The sequence below is a fragment of the Buteo buteo genome, chromosome 17, assembly GCF_964188355.1.
Source record: "Buteo buteo chromosome 17, bButBut1.hap1.1, whole genome shotgun sequence".
NCBI lineage: Eukaryota > Metazoa > Chordata > Aves > Accipitriformes > Accipitridae > Buteo > Buteo buteo.
Genome location: NC_134187.1, coordinates 162,478 through 185,072, shown reverse-complemented (window position 1 = coordinate 185,072; position 22,595 = coordinate 162,478). Strand labels below are relative to the sequence as shown.

The 22,595-nt window shown below is 51.2% G+C and overlaps 3 protein-coding genes across 7 annotated transcripts in view; 2 read left to right on the top strand and 1 right to left on the bottom strand.

Moving 5' to 3' along the window:
- Window positions 1-12,783, top strand: part of NRBP1 (nuclear receptor binding protein 1) — a 40,907-nt gene extending 28,124 nt beyond the window's left edge. Inside the window, exons 8-18 of the mRNA XM_075048777.1 lie at window positions 5,675-5,758; window positions 6,035-6,093; window positions 7,214-7,312; window positions 7,388-7,520; window positions 7,816-7,918; window positions 10,517-10,567; window positions 10,664-10,799; window positions 10,885-10,938; window positions 11,357-11,420; window positions 11,506-11,561; window positions 11,766-12,783. Coding sequence (XP_074904878.1) covers window positions 5,675-5,758; window positions 6,035-6,093; window positions 7,214-7,312; window positions 7,388-7,520; window positions 7,816-7,918; window positions 10,517-10,567; window positions 10,664-10,799; window positions 10,885-10,938; window positions 11,357-11,420; window positions 11,506-11,561; window positions 11,766-11,864 — 938 coding nt within the window. The 3' untranslated portion in view covers window positions 11,865-12,783. The remainder of the gene's footprint in view (window positions 1-5,674; window positions 5,759-6,034; window positions 6,094-7,213; window positions 7,313-7,387; window positions 7,521-7,815; window positions 7,919-10,516; window positions 10,568-10,663; window positions 10,800-10,884; window positions 10,939-11,356; window positions 11,421-11,505; window positions 11,562-11,765) is intronic.
- A 101-nt stretch (window positions 12,784-12,884) lies between these two features.
- KRTCAP3 (keratinocyte associated protein 3) lies at window positions 12,885-22,590 on the top strand. 5 transcript variants are annotated; one of them, XR_012653274.1, is made up of 7 exons: window positions 12,885-13,123; window positions 13,209-13,268; window positions 13,925-14,125; window positions 14,366-14,500; window positions 14,852-14,943; window positions 17,471-17,600; window positions 17,774-17,897. XR_012653274.1 is itself a non-coding variant. In XM_075048771.1 (6 exons), exons 1-5 carry the CDS (start codon window positions 12,896-12,898, stop codon window positions 14,933-14,935), a joined length of 708 nt encoding a protein of 235 aa, XP_074904872.1. In that variant the 5' UTR covers window positions 12,885-12,895; the 3' UTR covers window positions 14,936-14,943; window positions 21,939-22,590. The 5 variants fall into 5 exon arrangements, 4 of the variants coding, with proteins under 4 accessions (XP_074904872.1, XP_074904871.1, XP_074904870.1 ...); XM_075048771.1 differs by lacking the exons at window positions 17,471-17,600; window positions 17,774-17,897 and adding an exon at window positions 21,939-22,590; XM_075048770.1 differs by having other exon boundaries at window positions 17,471-17,853.
- Window positions 15,874-22,595, bottom strand: part of IFT172 (intraflagellar transport 172) — a 39,276-nt gene continuing 32,554 nt past the window's right edge. The window contains exons 41-48 of the mRNA XM_075048776.1: window positions 21,994-22,104; window positions 21,064-21,183; window positions 19,512-19,607; window positions 18,793-18,852; window positions 17,870-17,968; window positions 17,311-17,464; window positions 16,357-16,448; window positions 15,874-16,079 (exon numbers count right to left, since the gene is read on the bottom strand). Of these exons, the coding sequence (XP_074904877.1) occupies window positions 15,990-16,079; window positions 16,357-16,448; window positions 17,311-17,464; window positions 17,870-17,968; window positions 18,793-18,852; window positions 19,512-19,607; window positions 21,064-21,183; window positions 21,994-22,104 (822 nt within the window). The 3' untranslated portion in view covers window positions 15,874-15,989. The remainder of the gene's footprint in view (window positions 16,080-16,356; window positions 16,449-17,310; window positions 17,465-17,869; window positions 17,969-18,792; window positions 18,853-19,511; window positions 19,608-21,063; window positions 21,184-21,993; window positions 22,105-22,595) is intronic.

Below are 22,595 nucleotides of genomic sequence, written 5' to 3'. Positions count from 1 at the left end.
AAAAGTAATGAAATTCTCTTGCTTCTGGTGACTTGGTGTTGCAAATAACTTTGCAAACACTGTTTACAATCCCTGATACAGATCTGCAGAGCTGTAGGATGCTTGTATTCTGTGATAAACTTAAATTTGCTACTGCTCTTCCTGTTTGACTCTGTTTAATGGCTGTATGCTTCCTTTTGTTTCCAATAGCTTCCTAGCTGCTTATTTTCTAGGCTTTGCCCTCCCTAATAAAAATGCATTTGTCATCTTTGTGTGCAGATAAAGTGAACTGTGAAATGTCTTGGTTTGTGCAGTCTTATACCCTTCTGCAGCAGTGAAAGTGTCTTGAGCATGTGAGTACAGGGGATAATAATGTGGCCTCATACCTATTCTGGCCCTGTGGCCATCCCTTTATAGTTGCAAACAGATGGTCTTGCGTTCAGTTGATTATTTTGGGGTCCCTGTGGTGCTGGTACAGTGCAGCATAGGTAAGGTCCCCTGTTGCTGGATTGCATAGCAAGCCTGGGGCTAATCTTAAAGGTTAGTTGTTGATCCTTCTTGCTGTTACCTTGTTTTCCTCTGCTTTCTAAGCCTGCTGAAATCTGGAGTACAGTGTACTGGAGCACTTTACTAGAAGAGTGAAGTAATACACTCTTGCTTCGGAGAATGCTTAGGCATTTGCAAGAGACTGAGCAGTTCAATAACTACTTCAAGAGGAAAGGAAGGACTGTTGGGCAGACTGTCTTTCCTACTTGCAAGGTGGAAGTTTGAATGCGTAACAAAGGTGGGTGTGAATTGGACACAGCGCAAGAGTAAAATGTCTTCTGCAGCATGTAGTGTTTAAAAGGGCAAGTCACTGTGTGATTGGGCATCTCTGCTAAAACCTGCCACGGGTGACAGTTGGGAAGTAATACCACCAAGGGTGTTCTTGGCTGACAGTCATACTGACTGACAGGCACTCTGATGAGCTGTCTCTTTACCCTGGTGAGCTCTTTGCTCTAGCATGTCCTTGAGGGTTTGAGAAGTCTAGCAAGCTCTGCATGTTCCTGTAGTAATGCTGATTATTTCTCTTTATGCTTTTACTGTCAGACTGAGTTCAGCTTGCCAAAGGCAAGTTGCTTGTCCTACCTTCTGCTGTACTTCACGTCTTTTCCTGTCATCTGCCCTGCACGGACACCATATTTGGCTGAATCCTTTTCTAAAATTCATCTTTGCTTTGCTAATTCCCTAACAGACTGATAAGTCATGTTGTGCTATGTCTTGTAGTCTGCCCCTTGCTGTTGTCTTCTCTGTGGCTAAGAAAGGCGTGTTTGTTGTTAATTTTGGTGATCTGGCTTTCTTTTTGACCTTCATTGTTTGTCTTGCTTAACATAACTGTCGTTAGCCTTCATGCATCTGATCATTCACAGAATTAAGAGTCATCACTAGAAATAGTAGTGGATGGCAGGTAGCCATCACGTGCGAATCAGTCAGAAGACCTTGTGTCAGAGGTACCTTAAAGTGTGTATTCTTACCTTGTACAGTTAAGAGTTTGTTTTTAAATGTATGCTCAGGCGAAGCTCCTCTCGAGCCTCTATCTGTTCTAAGTGGCTTGCACACCAAGGTGATGGACCTACAATAGTGACTAGACCAGACCAAAACCAAAGTTTCTTGTCCCAGCTTCTAAAATACTGTCACAAGGCGTAACAGCACTTTTGCCTGCCTTGTTTAACATGCTTGCAGTGAGTTTTTCAGAGTTGACTTCAATAGAAGGTCGTTGCTGTCACAGTGGTGAATGGAACAGATGTGTGTCTGGCAAGGCTGTCTCTGCTTAGCTCTAAGGCATACAGTGAAGAATCTGGTAGTCTTATGCCATTGCTCTACTGTTGCATTGCTTCAGCTTTGCAATAACAGAGCAAGGTTATGCATGTGACTTCCAGCCAAGTTGCATGTGGGCTGTCATATAAACTGTTAGAACAGGAAAAAGGCTTGCCAAGTGTGGCTAATCAAACCCAGCTGCAGAGTCAGTCTCTGCAACAGTGATAGAAAAACATGTTGAGGAGTTCCAGTGGGATTCTGCAAGTTTGGAGACACAAGGACCAGAGAATATCAGAGGGGATGGGTCCCTGGATGATCTACAACAGCAAATTCAAAACTGCCTACAACTGGGAGGTTCCCACAGACAGTGCAAGCCCAGCTCTTTCCAGAAATTCTGGTGCCACTGCAAAATGTCCATAGGACCTGGATGCAGAGAAGCTTATTATCAAGTCCTTAATGAGGGGCGGACAGCCATTATAGATAGAGGTTGGGCTAGGGTTCCGTTGTACTTGCCTTTCTGGTATGGGAGTGCCTATGTTACATCACTGGCTAAAGTTTCTGTTGATAATTGTGATTGATTACTGCCTCTTCCCTGTTCTTAAACAGGGCCCAGGAGCAAAGGACAGAATGGCTGGATAGCAAACTGACCCTTACCATCCAACACGCAGTAGTAACAGTATTTAAAGACACATTGGAAAATGAAGCTAATCAAAACATCTTTTGGAAGATGACTTTATACTTCACTGATTCTGCTCCACGTTTGGCAGGATAGCGTTGTCCCGGGTAGTACCGTGCCAGAGTTCCTGCCTGAGGATGTTGGTGCAACACTTGATGGCATGTGCTGAATTTCTGCAATGCTGTCACTGTTGACACAGTGCCTTTCTCTCAGGGCAGGCCTTGGTGCCTCTGCCCTTCTCCAGGGGTCTGGCTCTGGCTGGACAGTGGTGTTGCCCTGCCAGCAGCTCAGCTACACGCAGGATCTTGGTGGTGGTTGCCAGACCTCTGACTGTACAGAACTGCATAGCTGAAGATGGGTTTTGGGTTTCTATTTACTCCTACAATCCATTGTGCTGTGATAGGAAAGGCAGAATGAATAGAAGACTTATAAAAAGTCTTATTTTATATCCCCAGATTGTCTAGTTAGTTCCTGGTAGTCAGAGGCTCTCATGCATGCAATAGATGTTAGGTTTAGCAGGGTTCACAAAAACACCTGTTTGATTGTGCAGTATGCAGTATACATGAACTAAGACTTCCAGTATTCCATTTGGAAAAAAAAATAATAAGAAATTCATATTTTGGAGCAGAAGGGTTTCTGAAGTCTTAAATACCCTGTTCTGCATAAACTGGGACAAAGTAATAGTTCTTGTAGACAGGGACCAAACACATTGGGGATCAGCGAGACCCTGTGATTGCATTACAGCCTAGGCCTCAGGGGAATTCCAAAATCTTAATGGTATTGGACACTTGGAGGAAAAATTTGTTCTTGGTCACAAACTTCACAGTATTCAGGTGGCTGTGCATCTGCAGCAGTATTGCATTTCTGGATGTGATCAGCCTCTGGCCTGTCACAGGGCTGTAGCTGTCCTTATTGCCACCCCTCATGCCCACCAGTGGTATACTGTAGATTTAGGCAAAATTATTTTTAGTTCCTGCAAGGCTCCAGCAGAAGTTCTGAAAGTAATGAGTGGCAGTGTGTGTGTGGGGGGGGCGTGTTTTTGTTTTTTTTAAGAAGGCAAAACCTTATTTGACAGTATTTATTGTTTGTTTTTACAGTGGTGAATTGTTCTTTTGAGTAGAAAAGAATAAATTACTTGGAGGGGGGAGGGGGCGGTACTGTTAAACCTGGCTAAAACATCTACAGAAAGGAAACAGGAAAGGGCAGTAATGATGAGGAAATCCAGCTGCTGGAGAAGACCTGACATAGCCCCTCCTCTCTTAGTAGCCACCTATAGACCAGACATACCCAGCAGGCTACTTAAGGCAGATACTGCCCATAGGCAAAAGCAAGTTAAAAGGACTTCTCCACTGTGAATGTCTGGGAACCTCTTTAGAAAGCCCAGTATGAGAACCTGTTGTGCTGGACAAACTTTGCGTGATACATGCTGTATGCTGAGTCAGGCACTGGCTGGAGGCATGGTGACAGGGTAGAAGCTGAAAAAGGGCGGCCCCGCTGGAGGGGTTTGGAGTCCCTCAGGCATTGATCTCATTAATGTTGAGGCTGTTAATAGAAATGTGGGGAATGTGCGATGTTGAGGTAGGTCTATCTTCCAGAAGCACAAGAAGACATTAGAGGACTGGACAACTCCAGTTGGAATTCGCTCAGCAGTGCAAAATACAAAGCTGCAAAAAAGTCCAGAGCTCATCATTAGGGAACTGAGGAGGACCTGTTCAAGGGGGGAATCTGACCCACTTGCCTAGTGTGCACTGTTACGATTGTTGGGGCAGAGTACCCTGTAGAGAGAATTGGTGTGATTGTGCGTGGCCCTGGCCAGAGCTCATCTAAAGCAGTCGGTGTCACTGAGAAAATGCAGAGCAGGTCTTAAGAGGAAGACAAAGAATTTAGCTTGCTTTGCTTAGTGCTGTGAAGCTGAGAGGACCTGGTGGTGTCTGTAAACAGATAAGCACCAGGAATTGAGTAATCTTACTGCACTCCCAAGATAAGAGCTAGCACAAGAACAAAAAGCAGTAAACTACTGATGAACGGTTGGTTGGGGTAGTTGCTGGCCATTGGCGCAAGCTCCGTTTCCAACAGTCAGATAAGATAATATGATTTGGTATGTGCCACACAGCAAGGTTGAACTGAGTTACCAAGGAAGATCCTTCTTGTCTGACTAGAGCCCAAAAGAACATCTTTCCTCTGAGGCTCGGAACTAGTCCAGTCTCATCCAACTAGGAATCCTCTTTGGTGTGTCCTGCCCTAATCCAGGAACACCTGGAAAAATACACATGGTTTGGCACATCCAATGTAAGTCCACATTGTAGCAGACAGACCAGGTCCAATTGCAATTGTCCAGGAGGTTGACGAAGCGAGAGATGGGCCTGAGACTGCGGGACCAGTCATGTTCAAAGGTGGAAGTAAAGCTTCAGATGGGATGGTGACTCTGTGCTCCCTGCCTACTTCAGTGTTTTTCCCTGGAGGAGCCAGCTGCTTAGCTTTGGAGAGTTGTTTGCAGTCTTTTCAGAGGTGGCTGTCCTGAAGGCTTATCTTTTATGGGGGGTCCATACTTGGGTTCTGCTCGTTGTTCTTGTGGCTGGGAGTTCTTCCTTCCCTGTAGCTCTGAGTGGTTTGTGATTTTTTTTTTTTTTTTTTTTATTTTTTTTTTTGCTGTGGGGGTGCTGGCTGCTGGGAGGCCTTTGCTGTCAGTGTGGTCATCTCTCCTCATTCAGCAGATTTACTTGACTTTTGAGGTACTTTGGCACCAGTGCCCTGCTGATATGTGGAAGAGTTGCCTTGTAGGTCTGTCCCTCTCCTAGAGCCCTGAGGTGGTGACTAATTGCAGTGATCTTGGCATCTCTGGCTGTTCCTAGGGCTTCTGTCATAGTTGAGTGGCTTGTGACAAATGCTATAGATCTGATGTAAGTTAAGTGCTTTCAGGACTCGCACTTCAACAGGGAGTCCTTCCCAGCTTGTCTTCCTATTCAGCAAAAGCTGTGGTCTCCAGGTTTGCTCTTGGAGAGTAATGCTAAGCTGCCTTAGTTGATCTGCAGCCAAGGAAACAATAGAGAAGTATATCAGGACAGGTGACCTGAGATGAGGGGACTGATGAAGGGCCAACTTAACTCCACTGTGCTTCCCCTTTGGGCACCAGAGGGCCCTGGAGTTGCATGGGTTCCATAGGATCTAGTTGGGGATGGGCTACAGTTTCCTGTATCCTAAGCATTCATGACTTTCTTCTAGTGGCACCGGACACAATTAACAACCATGTGAAGACCTGTCGTGAGGAGCAGAAGAACCTGCACTTCTTTGCCCCAGAATATGGAGGTATGGTGTGGCTACAGCTGCAAGCCTGGTTTTGTTGGCCTTGCTAATGCTTCCAAGCTGTTCTGTGTCTTGTTTTCAGCTACAAGCTCATGACAGATGTCACATTAACAGTTTTGAGTTATTTGCCTGCTTAAATACTTAAACTCCTCTGTCTTTTGATAGCAGAGCAGGGAGAGAAGGCTGCAAGATTATCACAGCCTGATACAGAGGTGGTCCTGCTGGTACTGCTAAATGCAGGGATGGACTGATTAATAGAGCGTTATTTTTATGTTACAGAAGTTGCCAACGTCACCACTGCTGTGGACATTTACTCCTTTGGGATGTGTGCACTGGAGGTGAGTGTGGAACAATTTGGCTATGGGACAGAGAGAGTGAATATGGAGATGCTGTGGTTATGGGTAGGTTAACTTGGTAACAAGTACATTTTGTTCTCTGAGCCAAACACACTTTACCTTGGAGGGATCCCTATGGAGGTTCCCCTAAATGCCTTACTAAGAAGCAAATAGCTCAGTAATGTGCAGTTCTTTCTGAAATTCCTAATGTTTAATTTATTACTCTGCGGGTCTTGGCCAGTTCTGAAGTCTAACCCACTGGCTGGTGGGAAGTCACTGCTACAAACTCTACTTAATGTACATGGAGAACAAAACTCCCCTTCTGGGGAGTACCTGTTTTCCCTGTGGTATCTGGAGAGGAGGACAGAGGTGGTCCTTAACTTTTCTGGGCCAGCCTGTCCCCATGTGATACAGGTGCTGGTTGCAGTCAGGCGAAAGTCTGATGTACCTGATCTTAGTAGCTTAGTGGTTCCTCTGTCCTTGCAATCAGTAGGACCAAGTCTAAGAAATGGGAGTTGTTGGTAGGAGTATTTTCTGGGAAGAATGGTCAGAAAGAGACAATGCAAAGAATTCTCAACCTATGCTATACACCCTATAAGTGAAGCAGGAAGAGAACTGTGGAAACACACAAGAGCTGACTCTTAAGACATTCTCTGGAATCTTTTGCCAGCCTTTCCTAGCTGGGAATTTGTGTATGTGTTGGCTGGAGCCAGTTCTGGATGGTGTTGTGTGCTTGCTTTTCTGCCTGTAATACAGTGCTATTCATACAGCCAGGAGGGACACTGTCAGATTCTGGCAGTGATCCAGTTACTGCTTCATTAGAGGATGGGAATTATCAAGCAGAAGTACAGGCCAATGGAGCATGAGATTCAAAATGGAGATATTTACTGTCTAAGGTGATGCTGGCATAGTTTTCTGGTCTCCCTGGCAATCTGTTAGGGTGCTAGAAACAAACTATCATAATGAGGCAGCCATTCTCTCTCTGCCTCCATGAACTGTGACCTTAAATAGCACCAAACAACTTGGCTGTTATGATCTCACACTTGGCAGCGATCTCCTTGAACTCTGTTCAATGTAGTCACTAATTCTCAGTGAAGTCTGATATGCTGCTTTGTGTTTGCAGATGGCGGTGCTGGAAATACAGGGTAATGGAGAGTCGTCTTATGTGCCCCAGGAGGCCATTAACAGTGCCATCCAGCTGCTGGAGGACCCCTTGCAGAGGGTGAGTGAGGAGGGATCAGTGTCCCTGCAGACGTGTTGGTATTGCACATGGTCTCAGGCAATTTTTGTCTTTCAGGAGTTCATTCAGAAGTGTCTAGAACAGGACCCTGGCAAGCGTCCTACTGCCCGGGAGCTCCTTTTTCATCAGGCGTTGTTTGAGGTGCCATCACTAAAGCTACTGGCTGCTCACTGTATCGTTGGACATCAGCGTGAGTATGGGGTCCCAGGGTGGCACATCTCACGTTCTGCAAAGCTTCACTAAGGTGTCGGTACAGCTGGCATCTTGGAAACCAAGACCTTCATGCTGCATTTAACAGGCAGGGACCAGGGCCTTGTGAAACAGAGCTGCGGTCACTGCAGAGCCTGGAGGACTATGGTGCCCTGGCTGCGCTGAATGGCACAGGAGTTTAACAGCCTAAAGGCTCTGGGGTTTTTATTGCTTTTCTTAGGTTGGAAAGGAATTGCAGTTGTTCTTTTTCTTTTCTTTTTTTTTTTTTTAAATAGATATGATTCCTGAAAATGCTTTAGAAGAAATGACCAAAAACCTTGACATGAGTGCAGTGTTGGCAGAGATTAATCATGTGGACAGGGAAGGAGTCAAGATGATGTGAGTACCCTGTGGTGTGCTTGGAGGGGGCTGCTCAGATGCATGGGCACTGGGGTGAGCACTGAAGGATCTGCCTGGGACTCTTCCCTTCAAGTTAGTGTTGGTATTTCACCACTAACTGGGAAACAAAACGGAGCTGTTGGTGAAGGAGCAGTCACTCTCTGGGCACAAAAAATTCTGTGGAAGGTAACTCCTGGGTGGAAGAAGACCTTGCACCCATGTTCTGTGAACAGATTCCATGTAGCTAAGATGTGAATTGTTCCCCAGATAGAGGGGTGGGAAATTAACACACTGTAGTTGGAACAGTCCTTAGCAAAACCTGGCTGAACGGTTTGGGGAAGTGACTTAGACCAATCACCAGTCAAATGGAGTCCAACATATTGGAGAAATGGTTCTTCAGTGCTTTCTTAACGGAGCAGCTTATTCTACAGTATGCAAAGGGAAAGGCTGTTTTGGGCAGCTATCGGTAACATGCAGCAGCCACTTAAACTATAGAGATGGCCCTCTAAGTAAGTGACCGTAATATCTGTGGAGCAAGTAGAGTGTCAAAAAGGTGATGTTAAATTTTGGGTAACGAAACCTCAACTAGTTGAAGGGTTAGCTGAAAAGACTAAGATGTGAATCCTGTATTTCCAGAGAAGACCAGGGTGCTTCAGGGATGCTCAGGCTACTGAACAAAAGTAATCAAGATGACAAGGAGAAAAAGCACTGTTCATTTGAGAAGCTCTTTGAGCCATATAGACCTTTCTAAAAACAGACATTCTGATCTTCATAGCGCTAGTAAATAACAGTATTGAATTCCCTTTGGAGTGTTTTTTGTTAATTAAAGGTTCAAAATAGAGGATAAAGAGTGAATAGCCAAAGCTGTGCAAGAGAGATTCTTTACACATATTGGACTTCAGTCTGCAGAGGATTTGCTATCAGGCATATGCCAGCCTGGAACTTGCTTTTTGGTAGTGCAGTACCTCAGAGGTTCTGGAAAATGAAAACGAAAGCATAGTAATGACTTGAAATGTCAGCTAGCATCATGTGCCATGCAAAATGAGCTTCTAGAAAAAATGGTAAATTTTTGCTGAAAACTACTACTACTACTGTACTAGAGGATGGGAAAGTAACAGATGGATGATTTGTGTGTTGAAAAGGGCTGGAGAGTGGTCTGGGGAAGTGAGGCAGATGTGCAGCCTACACCAGATCTGATGGAACAGCAGAGCACTTGGGGAGCGGGTCATGGCAGGATGTGAGCAGCTTGCAGTCTCTGGCTGATCTCTGAAATTCTTCAAAGCAGTCTTAAGACAGTGGTACAGACTGTGGAAGACTGGCTGTTCAAAGTTTTTGTTGCAACCAGTCTAAAAGAAGCTGTGGTCAAGTGGGCACCAAAAAGCTGAATTGACTAAGGTGATGAGGAAAGTGTTCTACTGGGGAATTAGTAAAGTAGGAGAACCTGTGTCTCCTTGTTAGTCAAAACCAGAAAGAAGTGAGGGATTCGCTGTGGATTGTTCTGGTGTTCGTAACTCTGTTTGCTGTGTAAAAGACAATTAATAGCTTGCTTTAGAGAAAAAAGAACTGCTGCTCTGAGAAGGCTATGAAGTAACACTGTGGGAAAAGACCATTTCCAGCTTGTTGAAAACTCACTGCTGTGCAGCTGTAGATGAGGGCAAATATGGTATCAAGGTGCCACATAATGGGAGAGAGGGTAACAGTAGTTGGGTGAAATATCTAAAGACGTTGCCTGCACAATGTACATGTACAAAGTGGCAACCTTTGTGAACAGTCCTGGAGCAGATCAGAGAGCTGGCTTCACCATGGGGCTGGAAATCATTGTCACCACATGGAGGAACTGTAAGTTCTTGAGGGTGAGAAAGAGGAAGAGCAGTAGACATATGACAAGTTACAGCACAAAGGGGAGGGGTTGTCAGTGCTTACTATCCTATCCTTCATCAGCCACCAGCAAGGAAGATGTTCAATGGATTTAGAGGCTGGGGAATTAACAATGAATTTGGGGGGAAGACTTCCTCTGGGACACTACATTGAGAAGCCACCAAGCAGAACAAGCAATCTGGGAAAGAAATTAGACAACAAAAGTATCCCAAACTCCAATGAGAAATATTTGGGCAGGACATTAAATCCTGAGGTCTAGTTTCTGGTCTGGAGTGACATGGCTGGTCATACTGTGCCATCAGCTGCTGCAGAGGTTCTTGCCTTTGCAGTGGTGAGTGCCCTTGCTCTTCTGGAGATGGGACACAGGCTTCATGGGCCTGGTATAACAGATGTCTTTGGAAAAACCTTGCTAGGAACATGGTGTTACTGGGCTAGCTTCCAAATAATTGTTTGCATTGGACAACTCTCTACAGGGAGGTGATACCTGTTTTGCCATAATTAAAATGTTGCCTCATCCTTGGCTTCTTTGAATAGTTGCTTCCTGTACAGGAAGACTGGAGTCTGTCTTGCCTTTGGCTGGCTGTCTCTGTCCTGCCCACTGACACAGCTGTAGTCTAGGACATGGGGATTTGAAGTTGCATCTGAAGAGACTTGAGTGGATGGTTCTGTTAGATGACTTCTCACCTCAGTACTTTTTTTTTTTTTTTTTTTTTTTCCCAGCTTCTCACAATCTCCAGCATTGGAGCTGGACAAGTTCCTGGAGGATGTAAGGTAAGAGTGGTTTTTTTTAAAGGGTAACTTTAACTGTGTGTGAGACTGGAAGAATTTCAGAGAGGTATAACCTCACACCCTGCTCCTTTCTTGTAGGAATGGTATCTACCCACTCACAGCTTTTGGGATGCCGCGACCCCAGCAGCCCCAGCAGGTAGTGGTGAAATCTCCCATTGCTCCACCATCAGTGAAAACCCCGACTCCAGAGCCTGCTGAGGTGGAGACCCGCAAGGTGAGAGATGGGAGCTCTGTTCCTCCCCAGGCAGCCGTGCTGTACAGCAGCAGTCAGTCACAGGGTGTCTCTGCTTCTGTTTCAGGTGGTGCTGATGCAGTGTAACATTGAGTCAGTAGAGGAGGGAGTGAAGCACCATGTATGTTCCCATCTTCTGGCTGAGCATGTTGTGTGGGGGTGTGCCAGGGCAGCTGTGCAGAACTCGTGGCTCCAGCACGCTGATGTGCTGCTGGTGCCTGGTGTGACCTGCTGCTGCTGCAGCTGCCATCTTTGGGGCTCAAAGCCAGATCCAGGCCTGTGCCTGTGGCTGACCTGGCATGTGGCATATGTTTTTGGCCCATCCACACATTCAGGATTCCTCTGCAGGATGGTGCTGCTGGCTGTGGTTTGGAATGGAATTGGATGCGGTGGTTCGGTTAGACTCCTGTAGGGCTCTGGAGGGGGTGGTTCCTATCCTGATGGGGATTAATGGGTATGCTTCTGACGGGCTGTGGCGGCCACAGCCTGTGGCAACCTGCCAGACTGCAGTCCTTCATGAGAACTTCTCTACCCTGCAGTTAACACTGCTGCTGAAACTGGAAGACAAGTTGAATCGACACTTGAGCTGTGACCTGCAGCCCAGTAAGTACCTTTGTTCCCATGCTCTGGTGCACTGGGGCTAGCAGTACACTCAGACCTGGGGCTTACACCTTTCCCTGTGTTGCAGATGACAACATCCAGGAGCTGGCAGCTGAACTGGTCCAACTTGGATTCATCAGTGAGGTAAGCAGGCCTGGGGCTCAGGTAGGGATATAGGTCTGCATTCCTTCCTCAAACTTAAATGGCTTATGCCACATCAGTCCTTTTCTAGCTGGGGAGGTAGGAGAAATAAGATGCGTCCCTGCCCCTGTGCCCTGACAGGCTTCAGCCAAGCTCTTGGCTTTGCACAGACTGAGCCTACCCCTCACTGTAGCTTGTTCTTCCCAGGCTGACCAGAACAGACTTACCTGTTTACTTGAAGAGGCATTCAGCAAGTTCTACTACACCCGGAATGGAGCCCTGACGGCAGTGACTGTGTCATCTTAGCACCCCTCAGCTCCCGGGTGGCCAGCGTGGCTTTGTTGCCTGCGACCCCTTCTGTGTCTGTCCATCACTGTAGGGCATCAGCAAGACCCCAGCTGCAGTGCTTGGAAGCTCATCCTGCATGTGCCGGGGCTGGGCTCAGCGACAATCCTCCTTGCCCGCCTATTAAAGGGGACTTTGCGCATCAGTATTATTTCCAGCCCTGTTTTTGTTGGGATTTTGCCAGGTGGTGCCACGGAGCCGGGTCCTGGCTTGGGGTGTTCTGTAGCCCCATTCATGTGCATGGAGTTTGTTCTGTTTGAATTGTACAAAGTGTCTTTTGCACAGCACAGAAATGTTTTGGGTTTTTTCTTTTCTTTTCTTTTTTTTTTTTTTTTTTTTTAATTTAAAGGTAAGCAGGGGCCAGCCCCTAAGCCCTGCCCCCTCTCTGCCCCCCCTTCTGCAACTGCCTCTGGCGCCAGTCACTACCCTCCTTACTGCGCCGAGGGAGCCGGGGCCGGCCGGGCTCCCCCAGCCCCTGCCTGGCGCTCCGCCTGCCTCTTGTGCTCCCCCGTGGCTGCACTTTGTTTACTCGTTTTGCACAGCCGCTCAGCCCTGCGCTTCGGCCTGCCCTGGCGGTGCAGGGCTGCAGGCTGTGCTGAGGCGGGGACGTGTCCCCTGCAGCCTCCTGGGGCCCAGCCCACGCACCCCCCCTCCCCCCCGCCGGCCCCGCGCACCGTGGGCCGCTGCGAGCAGCCCGGGGCCCGGCGCCGCCGGCCTGGGGGGGGCGGCGGGTGTGTCCCCCGCGGCCCCGTCCCGTCCCGGTCCGGTCTGCTCGGCGGGGCTGAGCCCGCGGCTCCGCCCGCCTGCGCGGGGCTGGGCGCAGCGCCGCCCCTGCATCTCATTTCTATCGTTTCCTATTTTTAATAAACTGTTTTGTAAATACGCGACTGCTGCCTCTTTCCGGGCCGGGGGGACGGGGCGGGGCGGGGCGGGCCTGCCCTGCCCCGGGGCGGTGCCGGCTGCGGGCAGCTCGTCCGGCGGCGGCGGCGGCCATGGCCGGGGGGCGGCGGGGGCCGCGGGCGCTGGCGGGGCCGCGGGCGCTGGCGGAGCCGCGGCGGCTGATGCGCGCCGGGCTGGGGCTCATCGTGCTGGGCCACGGCAGCCTGGTGCTGGGCGCCATCGTGCACGGCTCGGTCCTGCGGCACGTGGCCGGCGCCAGCCGCGCCGTCACCCCCGAGTACGCGGTGGCCAACGTGGTGTCGGTGGGCGCCGGGCTGCTGGTGAGAGCGGCCGGGCCGCGGGAGCGGGGCGGGGGGGGGCCGGCCCTGCCCGAGGCGCGCGTTGAGCGCGGGTCTCTCCCTGCAGAGCGTCGCCGTGGGCATCGTCGCCATCCTGGTGTCGCACAACCTGTCCCGGGCGGCCCTGGTGAGTGCGGGGCGTCGGGGTCAGCAGCCGAGCGGGCCGGGGGCCGCGGCGCGGCCCGGCCCGGCCCCTGCTGGCCGCCGCTCCCTCGGACCTTGTCCCCGGCGGCTCCTTCCGCCTCGGCGGCTGGCGGGGTTGTGGGTGTCGCCTGCCGCCCTGGCTCAGCGCCGGCAGCACCGGCAGCACCGGCAGGGTGGGTGGGTGGGTGGGCGGGCACCGCCGTGGGGCAGAAACGCTTCAGCTGGTGGGCGAAGCTGCTGCCGGGGTCAGGCATCCCGCTGTGGGCTCACGAGGGTGGGCCTGCATGAGGCAAGGCTGCTGCTGGTGGGGTCCTCGGCTCTCAGCGGAGCTGGGCCTGTGCTGCGCTGGGGCTCCCCAGGGGCAGGAGCCCGTGGGAGGGGGCCGTCTGGTGGCACTGGGCTCGCTGGAGAGGCGAAGGAAGCGAAAGGTGGAAAAACCTCCTCCGGGTGCAGGGCTGAGCTGCACTAGGAGGAGCAAGAGGTAGCATGTGCTTGCTTGGTGCAAACGTCCCTGGGGTTCCCAGCACCCCCACTAGCCTGCAGAGTGGCTGTGCGGAGGTGCGGGGTGCCTGGCCTCACGCAGTGGCAGTGCCTAGCCCTGGCATTTCGCCCAGCTTGTGTTCTTCTTGCTGTCTGCAGCATTGGACCCTGCTGAGCATGTCCCTGTTGAACTGCCTCCTGTCCACGACGTGCAGCGTGGGCCTGGCGCTGGCCATCGCCCTCACCATTCACAGCCGGGGCATGCACCTTGTCACCGGCTGCAACAGCTCTGCACTGCCTGCTGATGCCCGTGCAGCCATAGCGACCAACGACTGTCCTTTCAACACCACGCGCATCTATGTGAGTCTGCAGGGCCACACACACCCCCTTTCTGTCTCTGCTGCTGCTGCTTCTTCTTTCCCCCTCTCTCTTTTGCCCACCTTCTCTCTGCCTTTCTTCCTTTTACTTTTCCTCCCATTCCCTTTCTTTCTCTCCCCTTCTCTTCCCCACTGCCTGCACAGCCTCTGCTCAGCCACATGTAGGTAGGCTGGGTGCAGCGAGCCACGCTCCCTGAGGGACCTCCGACCCTCTGCTCTGCAGGACACGGCCCTGGCGCTCTGGTTCCCCTCCATGGTGCTGGTGGCCGCAGAAGCCGTGCTGTCTGGCAGGTGCTGTTTGGTGGCCCTGATCTTCCGGGGCATTGGGCCCTGTGCACGTGGCTACGGCAAAGAGCAGGTACGCCCCATCGGTCCGGACGGGTCTCCCTTCCTCTGCCCCACCATTGCTGCCTTTTTGCTGCATTTTGAAGCTGCTGGGTTCTACTGGGCCCTTGTTCCCATACAAACGGGCTGTGCAGCAATGGGAGGGTGAGTGTCAAGTCTGAACCTCTTCTAGCCAGCCTTGGTGACGGACTGGCACCCCTTCATCTTGAGTCGTTGCAGAGGGACCCCGCTCTTCATCCCTCTGAAAGCCAAGCCTGTTCTGTCCTGAGTGAACACCCCTGCCCCCCCGCCCCAACCTGGCCCAGCCCTTCACACGTCCCTGTGACCCTCCACATCTTCTTTTCTTTTTTTTTCTTCTCCCTAGCTGGCTGAGCCAAGCACAGTGAAGGAGGGGCCACCACGTGAGATGCAGCAGCTCCTGACGGGGCTGGCTGAGCCTTGTGCCTAGCTGGAGAGGTGAGTGCAGTGCGTGGGCTATGCCTGGGGGGGGGGTAAGCAGGCAGGCTCCACTGTCAAGAGGGCCCTGCCCACACCAGCCCCCTGAAACATCTCTTTCCAAGCACTTGCTACAACTACTGGCCAGAGGTATCAGCGTGATGCCTGGCCCTGCAGCACAGTCCTGCATTCATGCATACCTTTTCACTCCCAGGTGGTGCTGCAGGAGTGCTGCAATCCAGCAAGGTGAAGTTGCACCTGCACCGTACTCCTGCCCCTGGTGTAAGCATGTGTAGGGTGGGCTGCAGCAGAGAGGGGTGTGCCTTCCCCCCCTCTCGCCAGCCTCACCACCCCACCTGGGACAAACCCTGCAGGTTCCAGACACAAGCTGCCCAAGGTCATCAGGCAGCCTTTGCCTAGCAGGTGCCATGGCCCCCGGTTGCTCTCTCCAAGCTGCAAAGCCCTTCCTGGCACACTAAAGTCTCCATTGGTCTTTTACACACAGCAATGGGGGTGACCAGAGGTGTTGGGGCCTGGCAACAGCCAGGGCTGGCCTGGGTCCTGATGGCCCTGCTGCAGAGCAGGCAGGGTCAGCTTGCTGCACCTGTGCTCAGGCAGGCCAAGGAATGGAAGGTGAAGAATCCTTTTGTTGTGAGCCTCTCGTTTCCTTGAGTAAATAAAACATTTCCTTTTCACACTGCCTGCTCTAAGTGGCTCCCCAGGGTGGCTGGCTCCTGGGAGCTGAGCCCACTGATGGAAGGACAGCACAGCTGGTATGTAAGTCCATCTGCATGCTTGTCCCCCCACTCCACCAGGCACAGGGGTGTAGACAGATACATGGTCCCAGAGTGACAGTCACCCATCAGGGTGGAGGGTGCATGTTTAGCATAGCTAGGTTGAGGCCAAGAGCCACATGTAGTGGGTTACGGTCCTGTGCCCTGGCAGCTACATGTGTTCCTGGCCTCAGCATCCCCTGATAAACAGGACAGCAGGGTTGAGAGACATGTTTATTGGAAGTGGAAGTGGAGGGTGCTGAAGAACAGGACTGAAAGCTGCCACTATCCAGCTCACTGGAAAGAGAAGCTGGTGCTCGGGAGTCCCCCACACCACTGGTTGAGGAACTTGAGCACATCTTGGCATGCAGGGCTGTGGGATGTCTGCAGAATGAAAGAGACCTTGGCATTGGCAAGGAGGCAGTGCCATCACCCCCTGCCCACGGGCACCCCTGGGGGCTGACAGAGCTGCACAGGCAAGGCTGGGTCTGCCCCAGCTCTGTAAGTGAGGTTAATCCCCGTCGAGCAGCATGTAGGCAGGGTACAGTAAACCCACCCTGGTTCAGTGTATCTCCACCCAGTGGGACAATGTTTTGTTGTTGGCATGAGGGGGTTGAACACCCTGCAGCCTGTCCCCTGCCCCACAGGGTGCCTGGCTCACCTTGACAGCCATCAGGAACTTGTTCCACGTGTCCTTGTTGGCTTCCCGGCCTGGCCGCTTGAACTCTATCTTGTTTCTTAGTACAGGGTACCCTGGTCACACAGTGACACCTTCAGAAACAAGCTGAGAGCCACAGCAGACCCCTACCTTGTGCACCCCTTCCCTCTCTGCATTGCCAGCTGGCTAGAGCTGCTCCCATGGAACAGTGCAGGGGAACAATGCCAACTCTGGTTTTTAGAGACCAGAATAAGGAAGGGGGTGCCCACAGTAGTGGAATCAAAGGAAGATGAAGGCTGAGCTGTCCTCTGGCAAGGACACCCAAGTGAGTATGTGAAACGATAGCACCCTGCTCCTGACCTTTGGAGCCAGAGGCCTGTTGCTGGTGGCTACCTCTGCTCCCTGCCCTTCTCTGACCCACTAAGTAAGTCCTGCACCGCAACCCCTCAGTGTCTGAAGTGTGCAAGTGGTGGGCAACAGTACTTGCCAGAACAGACAGCTTTTGTAGAACAGGGACAGGCACTGCATGTGCACGTGTGTCAGTGCTGGACAGCCTCCTAGGCAGTGCTGTGCAAGACTGAACAGTCATAGAATCATAAAAACACAGAACGGTTAGATTGCAAGGGACCTCTGGGGTCTATACGGTCCAGCCCTGCCCTGCCCAAGCAGGGCCACCCACAGCTGGTTGCCCCGGACCGTGTCCAGATGGCTTTCCAAGTATGGAGATGCTACTGCTTCTGTGCAACCTGTTCCAGTGTTCAGTCACCCTCACAATAAAAATGGGTCCATCCATCTCCTCCAGCAGAACTGGTCCCCAGAGCCACACAGTCTCCCTGTTCATCTTGCAGCACAGCCTGATCTCCCTCCCAGACGTCGTTCCCCCCCCCCCCCATGTTCCCACTCCCTGCATGGCACCATGTACTCCCTTGCATATGTGTGAACTGGCCTGGAGCTTACCTGTAAGCACACAGGGCAGGGAGCGCACCCCTGTATTTGCTGCCACCAGTGAGGCTTCGTATGTGTCGCGCTCGTCCTGTGGCAGCACCTGCTCCAGCCGCTTGTCCATGGACATAGTGAGCACCCAGTCCCTGACCTCCTCCCGCTTCTCCTCCTGCAGGGCAGAGGCCAGGGCACCGCCTGATATTGCATGCTGTGCCACAGCCCAGCTGCTGCTCCACAGCACTAGGGACAACACTGGGGAGAGCAGTACACAAGTGTGTGTGCAGTATGTGCACGCACATATGCACGTATGTATTTGGGGGCAGGGGGGTGAGTGCATATGTGCACAAGCACCTGTATAGTGGGAGGGGAGCATGCCAAAGAGAGAGTGTGTATGCGTGTACTGGGGCTGCATGTGTGTTTGCCGTGGGTGGGGGCACAGGGCCCAGGCCAGTGCTGAGTACATTTCCATCTCTTGTAGTGTGTGCTGTCCCACCCTTGCCCCAGTCCCTCTTCAGAGGGGGTCCTGAAGCAGCATCACTGTTCATGGGAGCTGAAGAAGGCAGATGACACTCACAGGCACGTGCTGTTGGGCTGGAAGTGGCACTTCAAAGGGAATGTCTGTGCTCTGGAAATCGGAGTGGTCCAGAGAATCCAGGTTCCCTTCTTCAATGGCCTGAGAAAGGAGAAATGGTGGAGCACTAGGCAATACCATCCTTGGAGTTGACAGTACAATCTACATTGTGAGGATGGCATTATTGATGCCTCTATCTATTAGCGCTGTGGTGACAGGGCCCTCCTGGGAGGCAGCATTTATGGCCATCCTCTGCAGTGTCAGAGGATGTGTGTCTCTGAAACACTGTACTATTCAAACTCGTCAGGTGGCCTCGAAGGGAAAGATGAAATGGGGGGAGGGGGGAATGGCACATTTCCCAGCAGCTGCTGACAGCACTTGGAAGACTGGAACAGTAAGGTCTGTCAGCTTCCTAGGGTTTAGTGTTTTCTGGTGACCAATCTGCTACTCAAGGAAGGAGATGACTGGCATGGGGACTCCTCAGTCTTGTATCACAGTGGCTAAAGCATTGGGCCATGCCCTCCACCCCTCAGGTAATTTTCGTTCCCTTGGAACAACTCAGATGAGATCATCCTGAAAGCTGTAACAGCACTTGCAGCCATGAAGATTACAGGCCCAAACTGTTAGGCCAACTTGCTCTTTGCTGCAACATAAATGCATGATGGCACTGGCACACCCAGAGTGACAGCGTCAGGGTTGCTCAGGTGCCCTGCATGGCAAGTCCTTCCACAGCTAGTTTTAGGGTACTCAGTGCTGTGGATGCACACACACTGAGCAGCGTTCAGGGTTCTCCATTGGCACCAGCTCAAACGTCCTGCCACATTTGAGCCTCAGGAGTACCCTGGCCAGGTTGAGGGTGTGTTTTCACCCTACAGCCCATTGTCATTTCAAGTATGATAGCCCTCCCTCCAGCAGACTATACGCACATCTGAGAGGTCCAGGAAGCGGTTCAGGAAGATGAATGCCATGTTCTCCCAGTTGACTGCCTAGTACAGAGAGAAACCCCAAGTGAGACCAGGCAGCTTATCTTCATGGCCACAACTCTCCTGCCTGAGTGATGGCTAGAAAGGATGTGGTTCTGTTTGTGCCACAACATCCCGCTTGCAGCACAGGTAATGGAGAAGGAGAATGCACAACCCTGCTCACCATTCCTGAGGACTGCTTCACAGGCAACCACTAGGACAACCAGCCCACTAGCCACAGGCTGTCCCACAAGATGGAGTCAGGCATTATTGCACAGCCAGCGTCATTCAGTGAGAACATGCTGCTGTGCTTGCCATGTGTCATTGCGTCTGGGCAGGCAGTCAGAGTCTGTAGCCTCAGGATTGAGGTAACACTTAGGTGACCCAGAGCAAGGCAGATCAGTGAGGAGTCTTGCATCTACGCTAACAGAGCCATGCAATATAACATGGCCGCTGGTCTACCCGCTGGGTCTGCAGTCTCAGGTATGCCCTCCCACTACCTACTGCCATTCCATGACAAAATGCAGAGGCTGGCAAGCTGTTTGAGGAAAGGCCTCCAATGCCAGTGTCTGGCTACTGGTGTACCAGTGCAGCTAGGGGCAGCTAGGGGAAGATAAAGTTGAGAATCCCTCAGCCCAGGGTCCTCCACCTCCTTAGCTGCTCTGGTGGCAGATACCTCTTACCTTGGCAGCTATCCCAGCTTCATAGAAAGCCTTGTCTGCAGGGAGGAGCTCAGTGTGGCGCAGCAGGGAAATGGACAGCTTGGCAGCTACCGTGTCCTACAGCCACAGGGGACAGTAAAGCCAAAACAATCAGCACAGAAAAGTCAGGTCGGAAGGGATCTCATGAGATCATACTGCCCCAGAATCATGGCAGGGACTCTGCACTCACGTATTCCAGATATGCAACAAAGAAAGGTTAAAAACTTCAGTCCTGACTGTAAGTACCCTCACTGTGTGAACACACAGGAGGACTGTCACCTGAAGATGAGGTCCTTTTGCTTTATAAACCGTGCTGTTTTTCTAGAAGCCACACCCAAACTCCCACCATTTGAGTTACAGAATAGTTGAGGTTGGAAGGGATCTCTGATGATCAACTAGTCCAACCCTGCGACATTCAAAGCAGAGTCAGCTACAGCAGGTTGTTCAGGAACATGTCTGGTCACGTTTTGAGTATTTCGAGGGATAGAGACTCTCCAACCTCTCTCTCCAAGCAACCTGTTCTGGTGTTCAGCCACACTCACAGCAAGTTTCTTCTTGTATTCAGTCACATACGAATTTCTGAGTGGGGGCAAGGAATTCAAGGGAGATTTCACTTCTCTGCTTGCCAGAAAGTTTCTCGTCACACCAGAACTGGGAAGGCCAGCCCTTCTTCATGGTTCCACATAGATTACCCAACACCTCAACATGCCACAACTGTGTGGGTCTGTACAGGTTTCCAAGACATCAGAACTGGCTCTTTCTGTCTGACATGTCTCTGGACCCCCAACATCTACACACGCAGCCATGGGGAAAGCCCAGTCTCCCCTATGACTTTTACTGGGGTCCTAGCTGTGACAACCTTTCTTTTTCACAGCCTGCTCTATCACAGCTCCAGTCTCACACTCATACAGAGCTCTACCACAATTCCACAATCACATATGGATCAAGACTTCAGCAGGGACTCTGCTATATATTGTAGCCCAGAACAAATTCCAATGCACATAAGACTCAAAAATACTCACGGTGCCTTGTGAGGCCCAGCACCCAGGCCCATGAGCTCCCAAAGCCCCTGAGAAGCCCCGCGCACAGGCCCATGAGCTCACAAAGCCCTGCGCAAAGCCAATCTGTTCTCAAGACCACATGTGAAACCCAGCAGCTCTCACAGCCCAGGATAGCTGAAGAGGAAGCAATGCCTCTCCTGGGAAGATCAGATTTTTGTGTGATCCCTAAATTTCTACTGGTGCCTATGCTCTCAGAAGTCATGGCAAGCATATGGATCAGCTTCCCACTTGTTTACATCTCAGCCTCAGTGGCTGGAGGCAGGTCGCACTATAAGGAGTCAGAGAAGACTATCTCCAGTTCCACTTGCTCGTGGTGGGCTCCCAGATCACTATAGTCCCATTCTCATGCATCCATGATGTGTAAGTGATCCATGAAGTGGAATAGTGAACTATGGATAGCCCTGAACCTGCACGTCCCCACAGGGTTCTGCACATAGGGTAGTGACCTGGCAAAAGAACTTCAAAAACCTTACCAGTTGCTTCACGCCCTGAGCAGCAGAGCGGGTGGCATAGTAGTGAGAGATTAGCAGCATCGTTTCAAACTCTTCATGTGCTGGAGTGTTTGCTTCACTTGACTTTACTAAGTTTTCACACTGAAGAAGAGAAAAGGAGAGCAAGTGAGAACATGAGAGCACAAAGGGCACTCCTCATCCACTTGAGTCCAGGGAAAAGTTGGGAGAGAGAAAGATCTGAAATATCCAGGCACCTCTGGGGACTGGAAAAGGGCTGGGCCTTGGGTCCTCTGGGTCCTACAGCATGCTGAATGGAGGAGGCTGTGGGAGAAGGGGGGAGCCAACAGTACTGCAACAACAGACAGCACTGGAAGCAGGGGTGAGTTTGGATGGACAAAGTGGGATTTGTGCATTTCGTTTGTGCTAGCGGTGGGTATTTGTGGGACAGAAACAGAGAAGAGGCAATCATGGGCTCTTGGCTGAGGTATTTTGGGACAGGGAAGAAGGAACAGAAAGCTCCAAGCATCTCTAGGGAGATTAGGAGGACTCTTATTTTCCAGGCTCAGTAGCTCTGTGCTTTCCCCAGTTCCTTGCCCCACCCAGGCTGCTGAATATGGGTGTAGGACGAAAAGTGGGCACATTGTGATAGGTTCCCATCTAGCAGTGACACGGTGAGCTCTGCAAGTGCCAGTGTCCAGACTGACTTCGAGGATTTCGCCTTGAGTGCCGGGTCATCTTCTTCCCTGACTTCTCTTGCCCAGCCATATCCACTTCACAATATCCTATTATTCTACTGTCCACATTGTGGACATTTCCCCATTTCCCCTCAACTTGTCTTCTACAAATACTGCCCATGTCACCTGGCTAGAGACTGGTTCTTCTTTCTCCCCTGCTAGGAGCCACCAGGGTGTTGGAGTTTAACAGGCAGTGGTGGCCATCACCCACACTCACCAGATGGAAGAGAATATCACGCAGCTCAGCCCAGCTGGAGTAGGCCTCGGCACAATTCATGCCAGATGCATTCACCATCTCTACAAAGAGACGCTTGTAAATGTTGAAATTCTGCAATGAAAAGGAGAGGAATCTTAAGGGAGCCAGATGGGGAGTCAGCAAAAGTCTGGAGCTCTCCTGCTGTCAAGCACGGGCTGAGGGAATGGCAGCTCTGCATGCAGGCTCCTGGAGCAGCACTGCTACAGATTGCTGGTTACAATGGGTGCTACAGGGCAAGGCAGGGAAATGGGGAAAAATGCTTACTGCAGCCAGTGCTCTCAGAGAGTCAAACATGGTTCCTTTTATTCTGGTCTTGGTGATTAAGGTGTTCAAAACAAATAAAAATACTCAACTCCCCCCTACTATTTCCCCGTGGAGAATATGCCAGGAGATTGCCTTTAGTCCTCTAGCTGAGGAGCCTTCTCAAGAATCCACAGCAGGGTTTAAGTGGCTTGGACATACTGAACACCTGGCAATCCCAGTTCTGGACTGGAAATCTGATTCATGTAGCACATCATAGCACACTCTAGCAACTCACACTGGGATGTCATGCTGTCTTCATT

Bases quoted from the DNA above. Each gene is read 5' to 3' on its own strand.
- KRTCAP3 (XM_075048771.1), top strand. From the start codon at position 12,896: ATGGCCGGGGGGCGGCGGGGGCCGCGGGCGCTGGCGGGGCCGCGGGCG. The intron at 13,269-13,924 runs GTGAGTGCGGGG...TGCTGTCTGCAG, and splicing joins ACCTGTCCCGGGCGGCCCTG to CATTGGACCCTGCTGAGCAT. The intron at 14,126-14,365 runs GTGAGTCTGCAG...TCTGCTCTGCAG, and splicing joins TCAACACCACGCGCATCTAT to GACACGGCCCTGGCGCTCTG.